The 19579-nt window shown below is 45.1% G+C and overlaps 1 protein-coding gene across 4 annotated transcripts in view; it reads left to right on the top strand.

Moving 5' to 3' along the window:
- The window catches only part of LOC133415947 (cell adhesion molecule DSCAML1-like), a 50828-nt gene that overhangs the window by 9380 nt on the left and 21869 nt on the right, over positions 1-19579 (top strand). For all 4 annotated transcript variants that reach the window (XM_061702505.1, XM_061702504.1, XM_061702506.1 and 1 more), the window contains exons 3-6: positions 1597-1743; positions 17064-17210; positions 17412-17690; positions 18969-19244. In XM_061702505.1, the coding sequence (XP_061558489.1) occupies positions 1597-1743; positions 17064-17210; positions 17412-17690; positions 18969-19244 (849 nt within the window). The remainder of the gene's footprint in view (positions 1-1596; positions 1744-17063; positions 17211-17411; positions 17691-18968; positions 19245-19579) is intronic.

Below are 19579 nucleotides of genomic sequence, written 5' to 3'. Positions count from 1 at the left end.
TCCGTTTTGCTAATGAACTCCTGCTCATTCGACAGTGGCGGGAACACACCTCACAATAACTGATATAATTGTTTTTGTTTTGAATTGGTCATCCTTAGAACGTTCTGAACAAAAATGATTGCTTATTCATAATCATAACATGGCACTGCTGGAAAACAACAACCCGTGATGGTCTTGTCTAATGCAGGCCAGCTCTATTAACGCAGAGCACATACACAGGATTAGACCGCCATCCATCCATCCATCCATCCATTTTCTCCCGCTTATCCGAGGCCAGGTCGCGGGGGCAGTAGCTCCAGCAGGGACGCCCAGACTTCCCTCTCCCCAGCCACTTCATCCAGCTCTTCCGGGGGGGGATCCCGAGGCGTTCCCGGGCCAGTCGAAAGACGTAGTCTCTCCGGCATGTCCTGGGTCTTCCCCGGGGTCTCCCCATGGTGGGACGTGCCCGGAACACCTTCGGCTTAGCTCCTTCTTCACCACAACGGACCGATACAAAGTCCGCATCACTGCAGACGCCGCACCGCTCCGTCTGTCGATCTCCCGTTCCATTTTTCCCCTCACTCGTGAACAAGACCCCAAGATACTTGAACTCCTCCACTCGGGGCAGGATCTCATCCCCGACCCGGAGAGGGCACGCCACCCTTTTCCGACTGAGGACCACGGGCTCAGATTTGGAGGTGCTGATTCTCATCCCAGCCGCTTCACGAACTGCTCCAGTGAGAAACACATGGAGACTGGTTGGGCGAACTCCCATGCACCCTCGAGGACGCTGCCGAGGGTGTAGAGCTGGTCCGCTGTTCCACGGACAGGACCGAAACCACACTGGTCCTCCTGGATCTGAGATTCGACTTCTCGACGGACCCTCCTCTCCAGCACCCCTGAATAGACCTTACCAGGGAGGCTGAGGAGTGCGATTTCCCCCTGTAGTTGGGCCACAGCTCCAGTCGGCCGCCTCAGCAATGGAGGCGCGGAACACGGACCACTCGGACTCGATGTCCCCCGCCTTCCCCGGAACGTGAGCAAAGTTCTGTCGGAGGTGAGAGTTGAAACTCCTCCTGACGGGGGATTCTGCCAGACGTTCCCAGCAGACCCTCGCAATACGTTTGGGCCTGCCACGTCGGACCGGCATCTTCCCCCACCATCGGAGCCAACACACCACCAGTTGGTGATCGGTTGACCGCTCCGCCCCCTCTTCACCCGAGTGTCCAAGACATGCGGCCGCAAGTCCGATGACTGTCGTAATTGAGGAAAGTGCATCTATCATCCTATAACATTGTTTAATTGTTTCCTCCATGGCCTTGTTTAATTGTGCATTTAGTTTGAATTATGTTACTTTTCACTTTACAGCAACATTGAAAAAAAGTTCCTTTGAGTTTACTGATTGACGTGTATTTCTTAATTTTTTAAAATCGATTTCGAAAGGAAATGCACATTTTGTCACTTTACCCCATTTTAATCGTGTGCAACAGATGTATATGATCGAGTACTCTATCAATAGAGCCTCACTGTATTGATAGTGCGCTAATTTTATGTAACCCAGCCATTAAGTGTTGCGTATTCGTGTGTGTGTGTGTGTGTGTGTGTGTGTGTGTGTAGTTTTCAGGGAGCCCTACACGGTGCGGGTGGCGGACCAGCGGTCGATGCGGGGCAACGTCGCCGTGTTCAAGTGCCTCATCCCCACAGCCGTGCAGGAGTACGTCAGCGTCGTCTCCTGGGAGAGAGACACGGTCTCCATCGTCCCAGGTAAGAGTTCCTTCTTTATTTTTATTTTTTAAATATCCAGGCTGATCTGCTGGCAGATGTTTTTGTTTGTCATTTTAGGAATTTGGGATGGTTTTGATCTGGTTTGTGCGTGACAGTTGACGTATGTTGACTTTTTGTGTCTTCTGTCTGCTCACTGTTCTGGATCACTGATCTGGCCTTCCACCTCCTTTCAGCTTGTACCCGACCGCCCCCGCTTTACTCAGCCTCGTCTTTGCTCTCCTTTGGGCTGACATTTCTTTTTCTCAGTTATCGCTACATTTACATCTCAGTACATATGATCCAAATGTCAAATCCTGACGTTAACTGTAAGTGACATCCCGTTGTGAGCTGTAACGACTACCCCATAGTTGTCTTCTAGGTCGCACAACTACGTCCTTGAAAAGAGGCGCTGCAATTAGTGACAGTGGTTGTCAATAGCATTGTCCCCACATTCATCTTCATTAACCTAATTGCGTCTGTGAGAGGAAGAAATATCGTGTCAAGCCTTTATTGTGTTTTGTAATTCCGTTATGTGCATTTGATTATGTGATCACTGCTGCATTTGTGCGTTCTGTAGTTATTGAACAATTTGTGGCTCTACAATATGTGTAACCACAATGTTGGAGAAATAAGAGGGAAAGAAAATCAAGCAAGGAGGCTAGTAGGGCAAGAATGGCCTCAGGTTCTGGCAGATGGTGTTTTATATCATGTATGCAAAGTCCAGCATTGCGTCTCACATACATGAGCATCAGGGTTTTTGTTTTGTAGTTGGCATGTAGTCGAGCAGTTTTTATGCAATTGCAAAAAAAAAACTTTTTTTGACATGGATAAAAAAAACAATTTCAATGAAGTTGGGACGTTGTGTTAAACAAATAAAAACAGAATACAATGATTTGCAAATCATGTTCAACCTATATTTCATTGAATACACTACAAAGACAAGATATTTAATGTTCAAACTGATAAACGTGATAGTTTTTAGCAAATAATCATTAACTGATTAAAATTTTATGGCTGCAACACGTTCCAAAAAAGCTGGGACAGGGTCATGTTTACCACTGTGTTACATCCCCTTTTCTTTTAACAACATTCAATAAACGTTTGGGAACTGAGGACACCAATTGTTGAAGCTTTGTAGGTGGAATTCTTTCCCATTCTTGCTCGATGTACAGCTTCAGCTGCTCAACAGTCCGGGGTCTCCGTTGTCGTATTTGACGCTTCATAATGCGCCACGCATTTTCAATGGGAGACAGGTCTGGACTGCAGGCAGGCCAGTCTAGTACCCGCACTCTTTTACTACGAAGCACGTGCAGAATGTGGTTTGGCATGGTCTTGCTGAAATAAGCAGGGGCGTCCATGAAAAAGACGTTGCTTGGATGGCAGCATATGTTTCTCCAAAACCTTTATGTACCTTTCAGCATTAATGGTGCCTTCACAGATGTGTAAGTTACCCACGCCATTGGCACTAACACAGTCCCAGACCATCACAGATGCTGGCTTTTGAACTTTGCGTCCATAACAGTCCGGATGGTTCTTTTCCTCGTTGGCCCGGAGGACACGACGTCCACAATTTCCAAAAACAATTTGAAATGTGGACTCGTCGGACCACAGAACACTTTTGCACTTTGCATCAGTTCATCTTAGATGAGCTCGGGCCCAGAGAAGCGACGTCATCGGAATTGGGGTTGTGTGTGATTGGGTCTAGTGTCACAGGGCTGCTGTGCGTATGTGTGGGGATATAGGTCACTTGATGAGCAGTGAGTGTGAAGATCAGATGCTGAACATGATGAGCTGCTCAGTGAACTTGACACCCGCCTCTGTACGAACGGCGGCATGCGCCAACGCTGCAAGCCCTCACAGTCAAGCCAGCGTCAACCTTGACCGCCTTTATCTGCGCGTTCCAATCAAACATTCAATCCGTGCAAATAAACTCGATCACCTTGTCAGTCGGAAAGCAATGCTGAAATGAAACTCCGTGAACAAAAAGGAAAGATTTGTGACTCGATCTTTAGTTAACATGAACTTGCTAAAATTCATATTCAAACACCCCCAGCCAGCAGAGGACTGTCTGGACGGCTCTAATAACAATGGCAAAATAATAAATGCCGAGTTTCTTGACATGCACACTTTCCTCTGCTCTCATGCCAAAAAGTTCCAATTGGCAAAGCTCTAAATGTACACGTGCAGCGGTCTCCCAGTTGTGAATTTTAATCCAAAATATTGTTCCCTCTACTCATCCAAGGCAGCTGTCTCGAGTTGTTAAAAATGGCAACGAGGGAAATGGTTTTTTTTGGAGTGAATGAACTGCACCCCCGCCCTCTCCCTTTCACATCTGAGGTGCCCATGAGCAAACACAACTTTTCCTCAGCTGCTCACGCATCGTTTTTGTGAATTTTACGTCATCACTTTCTTTTCACAGAACGTTCATCTTTATTTATTATAGATGAAAGTTTCCAGACCCGCCTGCAAGAGGTGAAATTCCACAATATAGAATTAGTGTACACGTTCTTTTAGTTTGTTATAGTTTTACCACTCCCGCACATCTTGCTCAAGGGCAAGTACATTTCTCTGAAGCACACTTTTCTTGATCCCTAAGTGGCTGCATTCACGCTCTGTACAGATTTCGCTCCGTGCGGTTGGCTGACGTTTTGCTACAGCTAATGAGAGGCTTTGATGACGCGCTAAATCCAAGTCTCGTCTTCACTCGCTACCGTTGGCTGCAGGTGTCCGCACGCACGTTAGCAGCGCAATCACATATTGGGCCGAGGGTTGAGCTGATGACATAACGCCACGCCGCCTTGCCCTCTGAGACCCAACCGGTTCCATTCTGACAGTCGCACATGTTCCCCATCTGTTTGTGTGTGTCTGTATATTAATATAAGTGTGTGTGTTTTTTTAATGCATTTGTGCGTGTGTCCCACTTTCCAGTCCAGCCAGAACAGTGAGAGCGTTTTAAGAGGGGAGGGGTGCAGGCAGACTGACCTAGTTCCCCTCTCACTTGCACGCCGTCCCGGTACCGTCCGCGGGGTGCGAAGTTTCGTGGACGTGTGTTTGCGCCCCCGTGAGAAAATCGGGGATTGCAAATTGGAGATCTGAAGGAAGAGAGTTGGAGTAATGACAGTAGAGATGAAAAGTTTGTGGACGCCCATAAAAAAAAGAACACCACACCATGAGCACACATTTAAGCTGTCAGAGTAACCAGCAGAGAGCTAATGAGTGGCTCGGATGTGTCCAGACTGGACCAGCAGATGGCTGCGGCCACATGGATGGCACACAGAAGATGCCCAACTCTGCTTCATCTAATCCACCTGCCACACAGTTTGCCTTTGTTTACTGCCACAGTCATTTTTCATATATACACACACACCAACGTATTGGTAAAAACCTGATTGTTTTTGCATTTCGTTTTAGCAACTGTATTTTGTCCTCCACAAATGTCATCCCAAAATCCTGCCAATTATGCAAACAAAGATGCGTTTCATTTATGAAAGCCACTAAACTGAAGGATTTATGGGTTTGTTATGTCTTTGTTTACTATTGTAAAAATGAATAATTAGGGCTGGGGGAAAAAAAGTCGAATAACTCAGCTAAAATAGGCTGATGCAAAGTTTCTGTCTCAAAGCCCCGCTGGGGAAAAAAACTCCCGGAACCATCTTTGCGCCGCAGGAACCATTGTGTCCCACTGACATTTATCGCAGACGGACCGAGTGTTGGGTCACTGATAAACTTTGCTAAAAATGACAGAGGAGCGTCTGTAAGTGATTTTAGTCACTGCTAGATGTGCAATTTACAAAGTCAAAGTCTCTCAATGAGAATAAAATGCATGTTAGTAGTTAAAAAAATAATAATAATTGTGGGCGGGGCGATTATTATTCGACCAACAATCAATGGGAGAATTGATTCTAAGAAATATTCGATAATGACCTCCCTACTAAATAATATTTAACAAAATCAGTGTGTCAAACCTACGAGCTTGGACACTAATGGGTGTCGCTGAGTGCCAAGGTCACTTACAGGTTACATTACTAATCAATTCTCTGCCCCTGGCGTCCTTGTTGGAAGTCAGGCGCTTAAAAAAAACAAAAACAAAAAAACAAAACGCACACGTGCATGCTCTGGGTGGCAACAGGGTTGAATTGACAACAGCTGCATATTGCCCGGAATAGTTCTGTCTGACGATAATCTGCGCTTGATCTCCGCTTTATCATATGATTGATATTGCTTCATCATTTGCAGAATACTTAAATGACCAGAACTTGATTTCTTGTCTTTATTAACTGACTTGTAGATATTTAGTTCAACAATGCATATATGTTGCTTGGCAAAATGGGCGCCTTTATTTACATTTTAAGTTATTTCAACCTTGAAAATATTGTAATGATTGGCCTTTATTTGGAAATCAATGAGGAAAATAAATATCCCCATCAAATTGTCTTGTTCGCAATAATGTTAGCTAAAATTCATGAGAAATGTTCCACTTTATATCAGAAGAAACATGGTCTTATATCCATTTATTTTTGTTGTTGTTCATGGAAAACTTTGCTTTACATGCCCACTTACACACACATTTTAATATTTTGTATATATTGCGTATGGATGGACTATATTGTCTTTTTCTTGGTAGTTAAGATGCTAATGTCTTAAGACTACATTTAGGCGAAGTGAAGAGAGAGGTGAGGCCACTCAGGACAGACGCACACACACGGTGCCTGTTGGTAAATCTGTGCTTGTGCACACAGCACAAAGACGACATTAATAGAAACACTTGTCTGAGATGCCACATACTCGTGTAAACACTGGTCTTACAAAGGCAGCCACTTCCAGGGAGAGCAAATGTACAAGCCCATCACACACGCACGCACATGCACACTTTGAATATAACACAATAAAGCCATTTCCAGATTTGACATGAACCTGGCTGAATAGGGAGAAGTCATGAAACATTAACCTGAGCTACATTCAGGCTGCGCTGACCTGTGCGGTGGCGCTGGGCTCGTCACAGTGCGGGATTTGGTCGGGGAGCCCATGGCCTCCCCAGGGCTCATGGGACACAACCTCATTGACTGCCCCCCCCCCCAAACGGCCCACTGATATCACGTCTCCTCCCTCGTCCATCCCTGCAGTGCCCCATGTGGCACACAGCAGGGTGTTTGTAAGGGGGGAACCTCATCGTGCAGCTGATTTCATGCAAACAAGGAAAGACACGCAAGGAAAGAAATTGGAAGATTGCGTCAATTTGTAATGTTCAACTTGTGGTACAACTGCATAACAACAATGTTTTGGGGTCTGCTCACCTCTATGTGTGCTTCCTTCTCTTTTTTTCCCCCCCATGTATAATTTTGTCCCATTTGCCTGTGTGAGAGTGAGAGTAAGGCAGGAACAGATGGGCTGCTGGCAGCCATCTTTTACTCAGTTAGGTTGAGTAGGCACGTGGAAGAGTGTGTTAATTAGCACAAACAAGTGTGTGTGTGTGTGTGCGTGCACGAGGGCCACAATAGGCATAATTATTTCTGCTTGAGAGGCCAGTTTTAGGGGGGCGGGTGCAGGGGGGGGGCAGCGCGAGGCGGAGTACAACACTGCCCCAACCGCAGGCTTTGTGTGTACGTAGGAGAGAGCTGACAAGTGTCAGCTATTATTGACTATTTACACACTACCACACGCGCCCGCTCACGTGCACTTAACACAGAACGATCGGCGTCGCTCGCCGTTTCGCCTTCTTTGTGCTTCTGTCAAGCACACGCTAGCCTGCGCACACACATGGTGAGTAACGCACATGCAGGACGGTGAGCGCGAGCGTTCGCCGAGCGCCACCGTCTCAGCGTCAATCAGTTTAAGAGGGAGAGATGGGAAAGTCCCCGAGAGCACATCACGCTGACACAAATCTGGCCACCACCTCGCCCTGCCAGCCAGGCTGGGTGACGACACGAGCCGCGCTGGGAGAGGCGTACTCCGCGCTGCCTCTCATTTGCAGATGAAAAAGAAGCTAAACTGCAGTTTGTTAAAAATTTATTTATTTATTTATTTATTTATTTTTACAAAATTATTATTGCTTATAATCAAGTAGAAAATGGAGCCTGCATGCCATTTTTAAAACAAATGCTCCCAAGGACTTTTAGTAGATTCCCACCTTTTGACATAAAAAGAAAAATAGATCCATGCAACTTCACTTTTACAATGACAAATAAGCTTGACAAGAGATATGAGACTAGTTGGTAAGGCCTATAAGGCCTTTTTGACAATATGCTTACCTTTTGATTGAATAATGTATCAATCTCCATGACAAAAATCTGTCCTTTTCCACGGGTGCGTATCCATTTACGGTTTACATTTTGTAAAAGGAAGAAAAAAACAAAACCTTGTAACTTCACTTTATAGCTGTACATTGACGAATACGCTTGATATGAGACAACATTCGTTATCGCTATGTTGGACATTGTTCTTACTTTTTGAGTGTGTAATTTGTCTTCATGGCAAAGATGAGGCATATGCAGCAGGTGCGTATTAATGTATTTGGGACTGATCCACCTTAGGCTGTTTTATACTTGACATTACTGAATGGCATTCCAATTATTTTTTGTTAGTAATGAATCTTCAAAAGTCCCCCCCCCCTCGCCCCCCAATTAAATTCTACTCGTACTGATACTGATGTTCGGCCAACCCATTTCTCCTCACCGCATTTATAAAGCACACTTCTCATTTTCTACGTATTCTGCGTCACTTCAGTGAAAAGTGAAAGCAAGGCTTAGTGAAAATAAATCAATGGGGATCTCTAGTTTGGATTGCGTTAAGAAATGGGATTTAAGTAAAGAGGTTTGAACCCTTTTCCTCCCGCTTTTCCTCCATTGTTTTGTTTAGGCTAGTAAAAGCCGATTAGTGAGGGGAGATTACAGCACGTTTTGCCAAGAGATTGTCTTTAAGGAAACTTGTTCCAATGTTTGGTACGCCACATGTTTCCTTCCTATGAACAGCAGTGAACATTTTCCCTTTTAATCCCACCAATCCTTTCATAACATCGCTTCACTTGTTACTTGTTGGTTTAACTTGGTTTCACCTCAGAAGAGATGAAGACTCTGATTGTTACATATAGTGAAAAACAAAACGCGGGTTGCAGCACGGCTCTGTCACACACGCTGCTCGTGTGGGGAATTTTTGTCGAGGAAAATGCTTCTAATTTCAGAAAACGCTCATCTGGGAAAATATGTAATGTTCATCTCCTTCACTCAATATCATTTGTAAAACAAAAATTGCAGGGAAGTAATATGAAACAATGACTAGATTTCTCCCTTTAGCCAGAATGAGGTCTCTATTTCACGTGGAACACTTTGGTTGTGGAGGGGTCATGACAGACATAATGAAGAATCAAATGGAATCCCTGGTGGTCGTCCAAGTGTCATGTTCCTACGTGACCTGGCAATCACACCTATTGATCCGACTCACTGTTTGCTGACCAAACGCGCACACAGAGGCCACATCGACACTGCAGACCGTCATTGAACTGATTCAGGGTTTTGATGTTTTTTTTTTTTTTTTTCAATTATTTAACTGCACACATACTGATAGAAGCGTAACAATTAATCAGTGTATCGATTTATGGTCTTATGATCCAATTGCATTGATCGAGCCTGAGCAGATTGGGGATTTATATCAGTATAACATCGATTTGTAAAGCTAATAATCGATTCTATCTATATTACGAGAATTTGCGCATTTGCATTACGATGTTAAATATATATAGAGATGCTATGTATACAGTATGTTATATTCCTTGAATCAAATTGTATTATTTTGATTGAATCAAATCAGCAGAAACGTGGTCAATGCCACCAGAGGTGTGGACTCGAGTTCCATGACTTGGACTCAAGTCAGACTCGACTCACGAATTTGATGACTTTAGACTCGACTCGACTCGACAATACGTTGAAAGACTTGCAACTCGACTTGGACTCGAACAGCAATGACTCGTGACGTCGCTTGGACTTGAAAAGACTTGCCGCTTAGATCCAAGCACTTAGAAACTAACGCTTTGTAGTTTTCTCTCTCTATAGCTATATATGCAATATATATAATATATGTTAAGTGTGCTGAAGGTCTTGATGATTATTTGTGTGTCCCACGCCGTTATTGCTAATGTGTAGTCGGTTCTTATCTTTTAACACTTGACACCCCGTTGGGCATGCTCTGGTAGAGAAATTGACCAAGAGGTCATTCTTTGCGGGCGTGTCTTTGTGTTCCTCTTTTTATAAATTAATGCCTTGTGTTTTTGATACTCGCAGGAAAGAAGTTTAAACTGAAATCTATTTAGATTTGTTTGAAATATCCTCACTTGAAATGTTTGTAGACAAGAAAATGCAGTTTCCTGCTACGTGCACAATGTGAATTTAAGAAAAGTACTGTTGATTATGGTCGTTCATTAAGTGAAATGTCTCATTTTCTCTTGTGTGTTCAGAATTGCTGTTTAACCAAGAAAAAATATATTTGATCCTTATACTTGATTATTCCGATGGAATTGTCAGTAGAATACCCGATTCCTAATTGTTGTTGTTGTTGTTTATTTTGTAGGTAAAATGAGTAGGACTTGAGACTTGACTCGGGACTTGAGGGCAAAGACTTGTTCCCACCTCTGGTTGTAGCCCATCCTAGAGGTGTTTGATGGGGTTAAGGTCATAACTCCCAAGCCCTTCCACACCAAGCACATCCGAACAAGACTTGATTTTCAAGCAGACTTACAAAATCTCGTCGTGTTCATGTAGGCAACTTCCGCTCGAGGTCAACTTGAGATAAAACGGATGACGAACTTGAAAGAGGCCGACGACTCTTAAAGTGCCAGATTGGGTTTTTTGTTTACTTTACTGCCTGGGATTTCAACGATTCTTCCTGGTAAACACTGACAATCTCTGTGCGTGGGTGCGTGCGTGCGTGCGTGCGTGCGTGTGTGTGTAGCGAGTTAAGCCCGGTCTCTCCGTGCTGGGCAGTGACACTTCTCTGCCACCAGCACTCAAATGCTTGGTTGGGAGGGGTCGGGGGGTGACCAGGCAAGTCACTCAGTGCTGCTAATGCAGCTCACGGCCTCAGGCTAAACTGGAGTGCACCTCACCACAAACACACACACACACACACACACACCATATACTCAACTGTGTTGTTTATCTACTACTGAACCAAAACAACTTGGTGGCCGTTAGTGATCGTCCACTAGGTCATGTTTTTTTTTGTTTTGGTATTTAGTCGCATGTTTTAGGATGGAATGGGCCCCATTTCAGGGATCAACCCGTTCAAATTGAGTTTGGAGTCAGTGGCGTGTCCAGTGGAGGGTTAGGCGAACGAGCGGCGGTTTCCGCGTGTGCGTACGTGCTTTTTCGCTCCCCCGGGACTCTCATTATCGCTGCTGTCCCACATGTCGCCAAGCGCATGAAACACACATCATGAATAATGGAGTCCCATTTCTACATCTCTTTCCACATTGCTGTCTTCACCTCCCACCCTCCATCCCTCGTTTTCCTCTGATGCTTGTTCTGGTTCCTAGTCTAGGGCCGTTCTGGGATGGACGTTTAGTTTTACGCAGCGTTGTAAACCTTGTCTGCAAGGCAGTGAAGCATTTGTGGAGGGGAACATGGCTCTGCAGTGTGGAATTGTATCTATGGAAACTACATCCTTTGCATAAGATGACTTTTATGAGGGTCCCCGCTGTCCATTCAGGACCACACGTGTACCCCCCCTCCCCCACCCCTCCCCCAGTGTTTACTGTTGAAAGTCACACAAGGCAATTTGGGACAGAGCAGTCAGTGGAGCAGAAGAGACGTGGTCCCGTCGCAATGGAAACTGGACTTGCAGTCTGTCTGCTAGACCCCCTCCTCTCCTCTCCTCGACTTCCATTCTTCTTCTTCTTCTTCCTCCTCTTCTTCACCTTTGTGTCCTCTTGCCATGTCCGTGCAGGGCGACTGTCCGGCATTAGCGGTGGCAAAGAGAGGACATGATTGAAAGATGAGGTAAGCGGTCCGAATTGCTCAGGAAAGGGCACAGCAGCCTGGATTAGACAGCGAAGCGTGGCTTTTTAATGAAAATACGACAGAGCGGCGGCCGCCGCTCGCCCCGTCCCGCCTCCCGCATCTTCCAGAGAATGAACAGAGAGCGAAAAGAGCGATATTGCTCACGCGGCGTGCCCCTAACTGGCGCCGTGACTTCTGCCCCGTCTGAGCGGCTCGCTCGCCTAAACAAAGTCTCTTTTATGGGGGAGATGCAGCCAGCGGGGAGGGCTCCCGATGCACGATTGCTCGTTATACATTAGTTGGGCCAATGGAACCTGCTTTGAATGTGAATTGAAGGAGTTAAGAGGACGCCATTCATGGATGTTAAGTGCGAAACAGAATAAAAGCCAGAGCGGGGTATATATTTAATTTCCTGACACCTGCTTTTAATCTACGTATACGCAGTAGAGAGAGGGAGCCACGTTGGGGTGGAGTGAGTGTGCACTTTGAATACAGATGCAACAGCACCTTTTTTGGAAAGGACAAGCGCTCCCAGACAGGAGCCGTTACGTCCTCCTCTCGTTGCCGTTCTTCTCCTTCGATTTTTCCACGGACGGAGCTGCTTTCGCTTCCACAACTTCCACAACTGTTCACTGACTCCCTGCTGCTAAATTTACAGCATATGTTTTTGTTCCTACAGAGAAACACGCTTTGTCCTATTTTAAGCCTGGTTGTTGAGGGCTTTGTGTGTGGGTGAGTTTATACGCGCGCCACAGAGAGTATCTCCAGAATACGCCATTTTATTTTTTCTTCTTCCCATGACAGTCCCACCTCCTTTGAGCTATTTCTCCTCCCTTCTCTTCTCCCCTTCTTTCAGATTCCTCTCTGCGACAGAACGCAGTTTTCGAACGTCAAACTCCGAAGATTTGCCGTGTTGGCTAACTCTTTGCTTGTCATCCAATTACAATTGGAAACAAAACACTGTTTTGCGTGTCCGCTGTGGCTTCATTTGCACGCTAGAATGTGTTGGTGTGCTATAAATATGCATGTCTAAAACATGCCCTTTCTTAACTTCATTTGCTCTTTTGTAATTCACGGTGGGGAAAAAACAGATTTTCTAATGCAAATATGAAAAATCAATGAATGTAAAAGAAACACATTTTGGTGTTCATGGGCATTGTCATATATTGGCAATTATGACCAAAGTGTGTGAAAATACCCATTGTTTGATTGTTTTCTCGATATTCCAGATAATAGTGTCATGACAATGTGCATATTTGTGATTAATAATGCAGCGCCTATCACGTCGAGAAGTTTGACATTTTTATTGATGGCCCCTCAAACGGAAAATGGTTGGGGGGGGGGGGGGGAAAAGTGTTTGGAAGGAATACTCAATTTCGTGTGAGAAGAAGAAAATGCACATCACACCACAATCAAAACCTCCTCCCTGTGAAGTATGGTGGAGGCGATATCATGGTTTGGGATGCTTTGCCCATGCAGGGCCTGGACGCATCGCTATCATCGACGGCAAAATGAATTCCCAAGTTTATCGAGACATCTTGCATCTGCCAGAAGACAGACGTAAAACAAAAACGCAAGTCAACAGAAGCTGGAGTGACCCGGTCAGACCTCCTGGACCTCAGCCCGGTGGAGATGCTCTCGCACGACCTGAACAGAGCGATTCATAGCAGACATTCACAAAAAAAAAAAAAAGGCAGGGTCCTAAATTCGTCCCGATCGTTGCGCGCATCTGATCAGCGATGACGGGAAATGTTTACTTGAGGGCATTGTAGCCGTAGGATGGGCAACCAGTTATTAAAATCAAAGATTCACCTAATTTTCCTACCTTGTAGTGCGACATACACATGTTGTGTTCAGTAAAAACACAAAGACCTCTCATTGTTCGTGTTTCAGAAAACGGTGTTTATCTATTGCTGTGAATTGGTTACCAACAGATCACATTTTATAACCAATTTATGCAGAATAATTCCAAAATGTTCACAGACTTCTTTTTCCAACGGTAGATTATTGTTGTTGTAATTTTTGTAACAAATATGATTGAAAAGATTGGCAAGTCAATGTCAAAGTGCTGCTACTTAACTGGCGGGAAAGAAGATTGGATCCATCGCTGGCCTTGAGTAAGATGAAGATCACAATGTTCATTTAGCCTCAAGGAGAAAAATGCGAATTTCCTGAGGAACAAAATCTTTTGACTTCAAGCTATAAAGGTGACATCTTCCTTTTCACATAGGGAAAATGTTTTCTACACAAGAAGGTAAAAGATGAAAGGAAGTAAACCTGTCCATTGGCGTCTTAATCTGTAGCATGAAATAACTTTGTACATGCTCCCAGTCATTGTTATGACTTTGAAAAAGAGCTGCTTACTATCGCACGTAAGGTTTTTTTGGGTACAAAATAGGAGGAGCTATATTTAGCAGCTACATAATGGAAGTGTTTTTCATTTTTGTTCCTTTTACTCCCCTTTTACCACAGTTTTTTTTTTTTTTTTTTTGGCAGCTCCACAACACTGTGCGTTTCCCGTGTTTTTCATCTCCGATGACCGGGAACACGTCGTGCTTTAATAATTGCTGAAATGACACCGAAACAGAATGAGGGCGGCAGTGAGAAGACTCGAGCAGCAACAACGGGGAAAGGCTGAAGAACGTGTGAAGGAGGAAGTGTGGGGGAAAGCTACAGAACATCAATAAATAATGGGCCCACTGAGGAGGTGGAAATATGGGCCTCGTTATCTTTGCGCCGACGCCTTCATTTGCATGTGGAAAAATGTGGCGGCTGCTGCTGCTGCTGCTGCTGCTGCTGCTGCTAGCCCGCTCGTGCTCGCATTCGCTGCATACGCAGACGCGGTCCAAAATGGCCTACTGTATGCGTCCTATTTATAGACGCCGTGGGTTTATTTTTTTCCTCTCTCGCACATTCATAATTTCAGCTTCACTTGCAATGCTCGCTATTATTATTCTTTGTCTTTGTCTATTATTCGTTGTAGTTGTTCTGTCTGTGATGTCGCAGGCATGCTGCCACATTAGAAAGCGCAACTAAAGAAGACCTCTTCTAGGCACAGCAGTAGTTTATTTGCGGTAATACAATACAATCATTTGCCGTCATACACTTGGGGAATGTCGTTTTCTTTCAAGTAACTTTCATTTGGTAGATGGGCTGTAATCAACAACACAACAGAAGTTTTAAGTAGATTAAAAAACAGTTTGCACGTTTCCCACACGCCTACAAATGAAAGCAGTTAGTTCACAAAAAAATATTTGCTTTCAAGAATCTCCATCCAAGATGAATAGAAATTCCAGCATTTCCCCCCCTGGAAATTCTTTCTTTCCACTAATGGGTTTTATTAAAGCTCAAACGGACCCCACGCAAAATTCCCACAATGTCGGCTCTCCAGACTCTTTCGAGAGACATTTACGTTGAATCGAAATGCGTGCGCCAAACCAAAACGAGCCTTAATAGTTGTGAGTTTTATGTCCAGTAGCTGTTGCTGCCTCTTTGCCAATTCTTGGTGTTCTAAAGAAAAACGGGCCTGAAGGCTGAGATACCAAGAAAACCATTTTTCATTTCAATCTTACATGATATGACTTTGAAGTTTGTCTACTGGCGAGTAGGGGGAGAAGAAGAAAAAAAGGTGCTCATGTAGTTTGTGTGAAAACATGTGAAAGGCATTTGGGTGCGTTTTTGACAAAAGTAAGTCGTTACGTTGCCTGTGTGTGTGTTGTTTGCAGACATTGACTCACGTCATACAAACGTGAAGCCCCGTTTATTTATTATTGCGGACCCACTCGCAATCGGTGAAAATCTGCAGTGGAGTGAGACCCCAGGAAAAATATTTTTCAACTTTTACCCCTCCCACATGCTTGACTAATTAAAATTGAACATTGTTTGTTTAAACACCAAAATGTGCAACCAAATCAAGTAACTTTATCTAGCAAAACTCCGCTAGCGTAATGCTAACTTATAATGCAAAACGCTAGTGACGGGCCAACGGGAATCGGCATAGATGTTACATAATACGAACCCTCCAAACAACTGCTACTTTGTCCCACACGGCGCAGCAACACAAACAAGCAGAGCATGCAACAATACTCAGACATTTATTCTCTCTGCGCTGTGGGAACAACGAATATTAAAAATGCAAAATATGGTAGTGTATTTATTACCCTGAAGGGACATCTTCTTCTCTAGGTCTCAGTGCTGCCCCCCATGTTGTGGAACAACATGGTACTGCACTGAAGGGGCACAATTGTGACTTGCCTTGTATTCTGTACAAATAATAATTTTTTTTAAAAAAAAGCATAAATAAATACAATTAATTGCTTAAACATAAGTGATAGAGTGAGGCTGCGAATGATGAACCGCGAAAGAGAAGGTGGACACTGTACTCGTAGTAATAGTGTGCGCGCGTGTGCGCGCTTTTAACCGACATTGGCTCTGTTTCTCGTGAGCTTGTCAAGCAAGCATGAATAAAAGCTGAGGGAGCGCAGTGATTTCAGTAATGAATATTTTACTCCCTCTGCCACTCTGCTTGGAGACCGCGAGGAGGCGGCTGCGTCACCGAGACGGACGAAACGACGGCACAGAGTTGACGAATGAGAGGCGACTGTAAAATAGATTGATTTTGGACGGCGACGCTGAAGGGAAATCATGCGATTGATTTGACAGATAGGATGAATTCAGTGTGCCGCAAAGGACTGAAATTGTGGTCTTGACACATCCCGCTGATCTCGCCGTGGCGCTGCCCGTGTCGGAGTGTTGTGACAGGCCACTTGTCAGTGTTGTGGGAGTAGCACTCTTAAAGTAGTCATTATCCTGTAAGACTTCTTTGCAGGGGGGCAAACAAAGGTGGCAGGAAATTGCAGCCTGCGTCTCCTCGCAGGCGCATAGAAAATTTCAAATGCAAACATGTAGTAAATAAGTGCAGCATCGCGGCTCCATCAATAGCTGGACTCCAATAAACATAACACTTGTTGGGAAAATGCGATTGCTGTTAAATTCCCGGTGAGTGCACATGCAGGCAATCAAGCTGTTGGTGTTGCGTTTGATTCTAATGCAGAATCAAGAAAATGAACAGCAAGGAAGACCTTTGTCACTTGAACCCTAACCCATGACACCAACCCATATCCCCTTTTGAGAAGTGTTTTTTTTTAATTATCATTATTATTATTATTTTTTAAATAAAGACTTTATCTGTGATTGGTGTGACTCCTGCGTGTGCTCCACACTTTGAAAGAATGCAACTTTCGGGGGCCTCGGTCATTTTTCACAATATGGTTTCTGTTTCTGTTAATCCCCATTCCATCCTTTGAAGTTTGTTTTTGGTCTTTTTTCCTCCAGGCAACAGGTTCTCGCTGACCTCGTTTGGGGCTCTGTACATCTCCGATGTTCAGAAGGAGGACGCCCTCTCCACGTACCGCTGCATTACCAGGCATAAATACAGCGGCGAGACGCGCCAAAGCAATGGAGCCAGGCTCTCTGTGATGGGTGAGACGCGTTTCATTCCTCTTCTAAATCCATTTACGGCACAGGTGCCAAAGTCGAGGCCCGAGGGCCAGATCCGGCCCTCCGTGTCATTTGATGTTGAAATATGTTTAGCTTTGCATGCATTTCTGGTTTTATTCAGGATCTTGAGTTTTTTTTTTATTGTCTTTGTTACAAAGTAATCTTCCCATGTCTACCCTCCAGACCCCAACGAGTCCTCACCCAGCATCCTGGACAGTTTCCAAGGAGGCGAGGTGTATGCGGGCCAGAGTATCGAGCTCCCCTGCATAGCGGGAGGTTACCCCAGCCCCACGGTGCGTTGGCTGAAAGACGGCCGCCCGCTGCCCTCGGACGCCCGCTGGACACGGCGTTTGACGGGGCTGACCGTCAGCGACCTGCGACAGGAAGACAGCGGCAACTACGCGTGCGAAGTCACCAACAGCTTTGGCTCGAAGGAAGTGTCTGGACAGCTTCACATAATAGGTGTGTGAGCACTCCGCACGCACACACCAACTGACAGACTACCGCGCTCTTTCTTCGAGCTGGCAGACGATCGCATTCACACACTCCTCCTCTTTTTTGCCTTCGGGCACACGTAGTGTGTGAGTGTGTCTGTAACAAACGTGAGAGCTACTGTATATGACGCCCCAACATGTCACGTCTCAGAACGGGCGACTGGGACGTAATTTACTGAGACCGAAGCCATAGCACAACTGCCAGCACAAGTCAGCGTCACTGAGGAGGCGGAAGAGGAGGGTGAGGAAGATGGCGGTAAAGACCACAGGTCGCAGACAAGATGAGCAGACAGCCAGAATGACATTATCGAGAAAGTCATAGGATAGTCATCGTGTCGGGCAGAGAGGTAAAAGTGTGTAAGCGTACAACCAAACAAGGCAGAGAACGGGGAGGCGTTGAGCTTTGCCAGTGGGCACATCATGGCAGCACACTCTGTGACTTTGACAGGAAGGCACAGCAGTGCCCCCCAGCACACACCACCAGCTGCCTTATTGCTCACTGACATTTGCGCATACACATAAGTGGACATAGATGCGAAGCGATATCTCCAGCTGCTTTTTAATGAGCGCCCGTCCGACCGATTGCTGATTGGCTCGCGTTTCACGCTCCTCTGTGAGTGTAAATATACGCGGTGCGCATAGAGCCGTGCGACGAGCTCGGTGTTACTTCGCAGTCACGAGGTGATGAGAGGAGAGAATCGGAGACACTTCAGAGGAAGGATCATTTTTGGTGAATTACGCATGCGTTAGATGATGATCACAAAATGGGAAACAAGAAAAACATGTTGCCTTTGTTTCTACTTTTACTGATGTCTCATTTGTGATCCACTAATGGCCCATTTTAACTTCCCAAGAACATAAAGACTTAATTCCACACAGAAAAGTCTGGGGCATCATTGAAGACACAAACTTAATTGAGTCGTCTTAATATCATTGCAAATCAAGACAGTTGTGCATATTTCGTGACACAGAAATGCGGTGTGGCGAGAGCTAGATTTAACACACAAAAAAATACGTTCATGTAGAAATACATTTCTGTACTCATCTTGCCAAATACTGCTGAGCATAGGAACATGCCCTTTGCATAACACTGTTTTCGTGCGTAAATCATCTCATCCTGATTGCAGGCTACTGAATCGACTTGGACATTTTATGGCAGCCCACTGTATTGCAATAAACAAAGTGCATTGAATTGTCTGCGATTTACACTCAAAACATTTTCATTTGCGGCGCATCTTTCTTTCAGATCCACTTCGAGTCACCTTATCCCCCAAGAATCTGAAAACCGGAATTAGCAGCACACTCTTCTTCACTTGCACTGTGGAAGGCTCTCCGGAATACACCATCAACTGGTACCGAAACACGGAACCCATCTTCCCCGACCAGCACATCTCCATCCAGGGCCAACACAATGACACGCTGCAGATCACTGCAGCGCAGAAGTTCCACTCGGGGGCCTACCAGTGCTTCGCTTCGCGCAAGGGCCACACTTCTCAGGACTTTTCCATCATTCTGCTTGAGGGTACGCCGGAAGAGACACCAGCAAGTTCCGATTCAATGTTGTTATTACTGCAAAAAAAAAAAAAAAAAAAAAAAAAAAAAGGAAAATGGTATCGTTATCCAGCGAACCCCGTTTTTTGTGGACTTTCTGTTCCAGACCCACTCGCGATATTGCTCCCGCACATTGTAAACACATTTAAACTCCGTCAAACATATTAAAAGACTCTTTTCTCTCTTCGCGCCTGTTCTCACTCTTGCGCGCACACTTCTCCAAATAAGAGGCAGAGCGTGCTTGCTTCAAGCTGTTGATTGGTCGCTCCCAGTTTTGGTTTACCATAAATCTGAATTCATCATTAT

The sequence above is a fragment of the Phycodurus eques genome, chromosome 17 (assembly GCF_024500275.1).
Source record: "Phycodurus eques isolate BA_2022a chromosome 17, UOR_Pequ_1.1, whole genome shotgun sequence".
Taxonomy (NCBI): Eukaryota; Metazoa; Chordata; class Actinopteri; order Syngnathiformes; family Syngnathidae; genus Phycodurus; species Phycodurus eques.
Note: the sequence above shows the minus strand (reverse complement) of the source record. Positions and strands in the feature narration are given on the sequence as shown.